This window comes from Phoxinus phoxinus, assembly GCF_949152265.1.
Source record: "Phoxinus phoxinus genome assembly, chromosome: 25".
Taxonomy (NCBI): Eukaryota; Metazoa; Chordata; class Actinopteri; order Cypriniformes; family Leuciscidae; genus Phoxinus; species Phoxinus phoxinus.
Window position 1 is genome coordinate 566,869 of NC_136900.1, and position 7,500 is coordinate 574,368.

At 46.6% G+C, this 7,500-nt stretch overlaps 1 protein-coding gene across 1 annotated transcript in view; it reads right to left on the reverse strand.

The window, feature by feature from the left end:
* Positions 1 to 7,500, reverse strand: part of ptprbl (protein tyrosine phosphatase receptor type B, like) — a 68,531-nt gene that overhangs the window by 3,847 nt on the left and 57,184 nt on the right. The window contains exons 14-28 of the mRNA XM_079603993.1: positions 7,027 to 7,293; positions 6,654 to 6,938; positions 5,942 to 6,220; positions 5,722 to 5,865; positions 5,360 to 5,615; positions 4,925 to 5,031; positions 4,744 to 4,849; positions 2,460 to 2,537; positions 2,284 to 2,301; positions 1,984 to 2,065; positions 1,820 to 1,910; positions 1,662 to 1,738; positions 1,271 to 1,405; positions 1,080 to 1,202; positions 802 to 965 (exon numbers count right to left, since the gene is read on the reverse strand). Coding sequence (XP_079460119.1) covers positions 802 to 965; positions 1,080 to 1,202; positions 1,271 to 1,405; positions 1,662 to 1,738; positions 1,820 to 1,910; positions 1,984 to 2,065; positions 2,284 to 2,301; positions 2,460 to 2,537; positions 4,744 to 4,849; positions 4,925 to 5,031; positions 5,360 to 5,615; positions 5,722 to 5,865; positions 5,942 to 6,220; positions 6,654 to 6,938; positions 7,027 to 7,293 — 2,212 coding nt within the window. The remainder of the gene's footprint in view (positions 1 to 801; positions 966 to 1,079; positions 1,203 to 1,270; positions 1,406 to 1,661; positions 1,739 to 1,819; positions 1,911 to 1,983; positions 2,066 to 2,283; positions 2,302 to 2,459; positions 2,538 to 4,743; positions 4,850 to 4,924; positions 5,032 to 5,359; positions 5,616 to 5,721; positions 5,866 to 5,941; positions 6,221 to 6,653; positions 6,939 to 7,026; positions 7,294 to 7,500) is intronic.

The window sequence follows — 7,500 nt, forward strand, 5'->3', positions numbered from 1 at the left end:
AGAATAATGATTTGGTAAATTTTGGAGTCTCTAGGACCAACTCTATAGCACCACCACCAGTTCAAAAATTCACTTTTCTAAAGGTTTCTAAAATGTAGTTCAACTGATTCCTCGGCCAAACTTTGATCAAACGAAACATAAACTGGTAAGCTTCATCGGATCCATGATCTGAGGCTCCATGCACCACAGAGACCTGAAAATGGCTATTTTTGCAAATAACTTTTGAACACTTCGTCAGAAAATCATGATGGAATGTCTATGCCGAATCCGTGGATACCGATTTTCCCAGGATCGGACAAACCATCGGGCTACCATTTAGAATTTTGTCATAAATCTTCTTAAATGTTTTGACATATCTGCACACAATTCGTTAGGTATCATCATCGGCATGTCCTGAAGGTACCTGAGAAGTTTAAACACAGCGCCTCCTAGTGTTGTAACATATAACATTGTTTTCTTGGTGTCATTACGTTCCTTCGTTTATGCCAATACTAACAATATCTAATTTCTCATTTTCCAAAAATGTGACTGTTCGCCATATTAAAGCAAATGAAAAACACTTTTTCTGCTACTCCTCCTACATTTTCCCCCCAATTTTGTCCAAAATCGGCTCAGATTATCTTTGGACCGAGCCGCACAGAAACTACTGAACGGATTTTGGATATTCACTACTGTAATGATATCATCTGAACATATTTCATATAACATATGTGCATTTTTATTCAGTGTGTGTGTGTGCGTGCGTGTGTGCGTGTGTGTGTGTGTGTTTGTGTGTGTGTGTGTGTGTGTGTGTGTGTCCACCTGCAGTGCACTACAGTGGCTCCTGAGAAGGGCGAGCGGTTGATGTAGTCTCTCACGGTCCGCACGAACTGAATGAGCGACTGCGTGATCTCTGGCACTCCGTGATCCGGCCACACGGTGTAGTGGAACTGGCGCACCACCCTGGAGTAGCTCAGGTGTTCCTCCTGCACACACACACACACACACACACACACACACACACACACACACACACACACACATCACACCTGTGTTCCCAGTACAGTTCATCCGCGAGGGACAAAGGCGGTTACACCCACATTGCAGATCTTGAACTCTCGGATGGTCCACTCCGGCAGCACAGACTCCGACTGCATCTGGACGATCAGATCTCCGTAGTACAGCGGCTCCTGGTCGAACGGCCAGTAATGGTCACACTTCACCTAAACCAGAGCGAGAGTTGAAGCCAAAGACCATGAGCAGAGGAGTCACGTGTGATCACGGCACATACCCGTCCTTTCTCTACACACTGCGTCACCATGACTGTGTTGTGCACGTTCTGCTCCCACACCATCTTCCAGAAGTCGTCTTTAGTGCCGGGTAACGGCCCCTGAGTCGCGATATACTCCCGCCGGAAGTTATTGCCCTTCAAAACAAACCATGTGATACGTTCGGTCAAGTGTCATTGGATAGCCTTGGACCGATACTTTCTCCTTTCATGCAAACTCTATCTACCACTATTTACTGTATTTTTAAAGAAGAAATTGTCGAAATGTTTAAATTGAAATATGTATTTCTTAATTACACAACCATGTTAAACGTACAGAATGCATGCTCAAAAAATGCAGCTATCGCATCGAAGACATTTGTCATTAATGTAGTTGCATAACCAAAGATCTTACAGGAATATAGCTGGCGTTAATATAATCCGAGCAGGAGTCGTCGTCCACATAGGACAGCTTCACTCGCGTGGAATCATCTGTGCCGAGAACACGTCAACACCAGCGTTTAGTACACTATACTGGAGTCATGTTAGATCAGAGTGTTTGTGCAGACGTACAGGGCAGAATATTGTTGTAGCGGTTTTTGCCTCTGTTCTCAGGCAGTAGCGCCGAGTCTTGAGGCTGGTTACGACCCACATCCTTCAGGTCCTGCAGCAGAACAGAGTTACTGTGGTCAATCTCAAGCATGGACATCATATCAAGAACGAGGAGGAGAGTGTACCTCATACTCCTCAGAGAGCAGGTAGTTGGAGTCGGCTCGAAGTTTAGTTAGATGGGACTCAAAGTTTGCGGTGCTGATGGGGCTGCGTTTGGAAAAGACAACACTATATTACAGTAGATCAGGGACATGTTCAAAGATCATACAGTATATACTGAACATATCCTTAAGAAAATATATGTCCCCAAAAATACCCTCAGTTATAATACATAAATATAACAGTGCATAAATCTAGCATAACGTAATATTAAAAAGTAAACTTTAGCGTGAAGATCGGCGTGATCATGTGATGCGGTTCAGTACCTTGAGACACGCCGGTTCCTGAAAGAACAATTCATGCTTTTAAACTCAAGCAACGTACAAACCATAGTATTTATAAAAGTATTTACTTCTTGCTGATACAGAAAATATCTGTTTTGGAATGAAAGTAAAAGTAAACTGCTAGTAAAAGCTGTAATGGTGATATCAATGGTTCGTACCCTCTGACAGCGACGTGTGTTCCTGAAGATGGTCTTTCTCTCCTCAAGCTCATCCTGACCACAGGCTCTTGTGCACTCCTGCAAACCACAAACCAGCATCGCTGATGAACCACTTCCTGAGGCTTCAGTTATCTCTGTCTCACAGCCGAGTCAGTACCAGTGCGACGCGACAGAACCATTATAATCAGTGCTGCTGTCTACACTGGTGAGCGCGTCACATAGCGACGGTGAGCGGATAGTTCTGACGTACTCCACGCGCTCGCGGTACCGCTGGTACGAGCGGGTTTGCACTGGACTCTCTGTAGCGGCGGTGTACACATGTGAGGCTGCGATCAAACGTACACTCGCAAACTAGTGCGCTAAACTTCGTCAAGTGGACGAGGGACGTTTATGTGGACAGACCCTAACCCCTGAACTTTGACAGAGGGAGCGAGTCTACTCATGTACGGTTTAGGCAGATCCATGGCCCACAATGCAACACATAGACCAAAAATGCTCTATAGAAATGGCGTCACAACAGCAATAGCAGATTCCAGGTGATCATCGCTGTGCGGCAGTAGTGACTGTGAACGTGTGCAACGAAAGCAAAGATGTGCATCCCAGTAAACGGAGGGAAGTTAGAGCGCATAAAAGTGCGGTCTTAACAAGCTTTCTCACAGCTGTGGTTTAGTGTTGTTCATTATGTTATAGAGAGGAACGCTCACAGCACATATTTACATATTCTTCTAGACGTTGCTCTCATCAGTGTGAGCGGCACCAAGATGTTCGCTAACAGTATATCGCTGGTCACATATTCCAAACTTAGTTTTAATGCGTAAACGAATTAGTATATCAGGGCCTTAAAGGCACACTATGTAATATTCCGCTGCTAGAGGTCGCTCATTCAAAGCACAGGCGTAGCTTGATGACGCGTGACCTCGGCTCGAGAGCGGTGGAGCTTGAGTCCGCAGACCTCTTCCTCTTCTCCAGGTCATATACTGTATGTGCAGTCACAGTTTAGATGCAGTGTGTGAACGTTATGTTATAATGCTACTCTGTGTGTTCGCTTGGCTGGTACTATGAGACACTTGTTGCACACCGCAGTAAACTAGATCGATATTAGGTACGGTAGAACATGGTACTCGCGGTAAATCAAGAAAACGAGATTTAACCAATAAGACTGTGTTGAGCTGTATAACAATGATTATTTTTCTCTCAATGAATGTATCCAAACAGTTAATTGCCTGTCTAATAAAACACATCATATATTAAAGCGTCTTTGGTGTTTCCATGGTTTCTACAGAATAAAATAAATTTAAAAAACACGGAAATTGAGGGTAATTCGAGTATGATGTCATTGATAGGCGACGCACGATCCGTGTCCTCGTTAAAACTGCTCATCTCTCTGGATTTAAACATTCTTAGACACATTTGGGATAGTGTAAGTACACAAATCAACTAAATATATAATACTGTTCTTGTGGTTTTTAGATATTTTAAATTATTTTAAATCCAAAAATCTTTCATATTGTGCCTTTAACTCATCACTGATAGACCACCATCACTCACAAACCCGTGTTTACTAAACCATCATCACAAACCCGTGTTTACTAAACCATCATCACAAACCCACCAGCTCTAACTAAACCATCATCACAAACCCACCAGCTCTAACTAAACCATCATCACAAACCCACCAGCTCTAACTAAACCATCATCACAAACCCACCAGCTCTAACTAAACTGGTCATCATAAACCCATCATTACAAGTGCATCATTCCTTGGCCAAAAAAGAGAAAACATGACATAAAGTTACAGTTTGAAAGTTTTGGTTACACTTTATTTCGATAGTCCACTTTAGACATTCTACTAACTATAAGTAACTTTGCAACTACATGTCAACTAACTGTCATTAGAGTATTAGTAGACTGTCTTCTTAATATCTGATAACACTTTATTGTGATGATCCCCAACACACATTCTACTGACTATAAGTAACTTGGCAACTAGAAGTCAACTTGTTCTCCCAACCCGAACCCTAACCTTACAGTCTACTAATACTCTACTAATACTCTAATGACAGTTAGTTGACATGTAGTTGCAAAGTTACTTATAGTTTGTAGAATGTCTAAAGTGGACTATCGAAAATAAAGGGTAAACAAAGATTTATTTCATCATTTCTGTAGATATTGCGATGTCACTGTTATCCTGTCTCGATCATCATCAGCCTGAAGTCAGATCTGCATGTGACGGTGTTCAGAACTTTTAATGCACAGAGTTTAAAGATGGATAAAGCTGACTCACATTTTGTGGGCTTTCTGCCTGCAGATCAGCAGGACGATTAAGCCCACCATGGTGGCGACGAGGAAGAGTCCAGCGCTGACCCCTTCGATGACCCCACTCAGCGGCTCTGAACACACACAGGTATGAAGAGTTAACACACAGTCCTGCCGATCGCCCTCAGCGTGGCGAGTGTGTGTAATACCTGCGTCTGTCACGAAGGGCTTGGACAGGTACGTGTCCGTGAAGAGCGGAGAGGGAAACTCCTCATGATCCTCGTCGAACAGTTTGGTGAACGCTCGAACGCTGAGTCTGAATATCACGAGACAGACAGTTGAAGAGATCAACAATAACTCAAATATTAGTGTGAGCACATGCGTGACCAGCCTGGAATCATGTGTGTGAGGGGGAGGTTAGGCTTAACCCTGACCATCACCTCCATCCCCTGAAGCCCAGGCTCCTGACTGACCATCACCTGAAGCCCAGGCTCTTGACTGACCATCACCTGAAGCCCAGGCTCCTGACTGACCATCCCCTGAAGCCCAGGCTCCTGACTGACCATCACCTGAAGCCCAGGCTCCTGACTGACCATCACCTGAAGCCCAGGCTCCTGAAGCCCAGGCTCCTGACTGACCATCACCTGTATGAAGTCTTGGGCTTCAGTGGCCCGTCGCAGAAGACCAGCTGACCCTGAGCTGCGTCCGCCAGGGGCTTCTGATCACAGCGTCCGCCCAGACTCTCCATGCCTGACCCCAGGTGGACCTGGATCTCCTGCGGGGAGCTCTCGCAGTGGCTGCGGAGGAAGCTGGTCTGGTAGGCTTTGACGGAGCTGTTGGATCTGTAGTCCCGGTACGAGGGAAGAGGATGATGCGGGTTCGGCTGCTGGGTTTCACTGTCTGGATGACACCACACAGAGGGATCATGGCATCACATGCTAGTGTGAGGAGACTGGCTTAGCTATCTGTGCATAACCTAAAAAGAGGAAGAAAGAAGTCTCCCAACCCTCAGATTCGGTGACGATGACGGTGAAGAACTTCACAGCGCCGTTGATGTCACTGAACCAGCTGCAGTTGAACTGGAAGAATATGGTGGACTTGGTGACCTGCACCGTGCTCTCCTCAATGCGAGTCGAGGGCAGAGGTGGACCTGAGAACACAAGAGCTGTCAGTGAACGCTCCCGCCAGACACCGGTCGTGTACAGCGCATGAGAAGCCTAACTCACGGTCTATCATCGTCACCACGCTTTCCCTGACCGCCTCGCTGGTCATGCTGTCAGAGATGACTGTGACGGACACCGAGTAGTGCCTGTGAGGCTCCAGATCTTTGATCAGATAGACGGTGTTGTCTTTGAGCGTGCGCCGCGAGTACACCATCGTCTGCGAGTCCGTCCTGGAGCACTCGATGGTGTAGGAGTCGAAGTCGGCTTCGGGAGGAGTCCAGGAGCAGGCGATGGCGGTGGAGTTCTGCGGACGGCAGTGCAGAGCCTGCACACGCACGGGCCCTGGACACACACACACACACACACAATTATCGCTGCATAATTTATCCATGTGGGTCTATAATATGCAGAAGCAGAAAACAGGAATAAAACAGGCATTTGCTTTATAGGCCAATCCTGAGAAAATGGCACATCTGGTAAAAATAGTACATTCATTTAGAAGCCTTGCCAACAGAATGAGAGCCTGTCGACAAATATTGCATTATGTTATATTTAAACGGCCCTGGGATTAAAAATTGCAGTTTTAATGGGGACATTTTTGTCCAAAAGGTCCTGAGAGGAACTATTTTGTATTACTAGTGCATTAAAATTAAAACATAAAAATAGTGTATTATAATAGATTTTTTAAAGGACAAGCTAGTGCAACTTCCCGATCATGTGACGTTATAAAGCCTGTGTGCCGGAGAAGCCGGATCTATAGAGCGGCGTCACTGACTTGTCCTGATGCTGCTGTGGATGGGCCGGCTGTACGAGGGGCTGCTGGACCCGGCGCTGCTGACCGCGCGCAGGCTGATGTTGTACCGCCGGCCGGGGAACATGCCCTTCAGGATCCGGCTGCTGGACGTGGGGTTGTGGTAGGGGTTGAACACGGACAGAGGGTCCCTGGGGGTCCACTGAAGGTCAAGGTCATCATAATCGGTGTTTTCTGGAGCGCTCCAGGTCATCTCCAGAGAGGTGTTCGTGATCTCTCCGAAGGAGAACGACACCGGGGGCCTGGGGTCTGCGATATATCACAGTTAGTCAGTACTACAGTTAATAAGCATTGCTTCCACAGTTCTGATGAAGGAAACCTCTGGGATCGCTCTCACCCGTCCTGCCGCTAGTAGCCGCCATGTTGGAGAGATCTCCGCTGTGCGTGAGGACCTCGGCCCGGTAGAGGCGTCCGGACACCAGGCCCTGGAGCTCGTGAGTCCTGCTCTCCGGACCCAGGCTGAGCTGTGCGTGCCGAGTCCCGTCGGGGTCGTAGATCAGGAGTGTGTAGCGGCTCACTTCCCCCCCGGCCTGTTTCCAGCTCAACCACAGGCTCTCCGAGCTTCTCCTGCTGTCCGCGCGCAGGAACGTCACGGCCGCGGGCACTGCAGAACACGGAGAAGCAGACTGACGATCAAAGCACTGACATCAACTACAGGCTTTGGCTTTCATGGTCAGATGTGAACAAATTATAATTGCGTTTTCGGTTAAACTTGAACTACTAGGGCTGTCAAATTGGCTGAAAAGCTAAATTCAAATTTCTTCCATAAATATTAGCAAAATTAAATTAAAAAAAAGTAAATTCTAAAGGC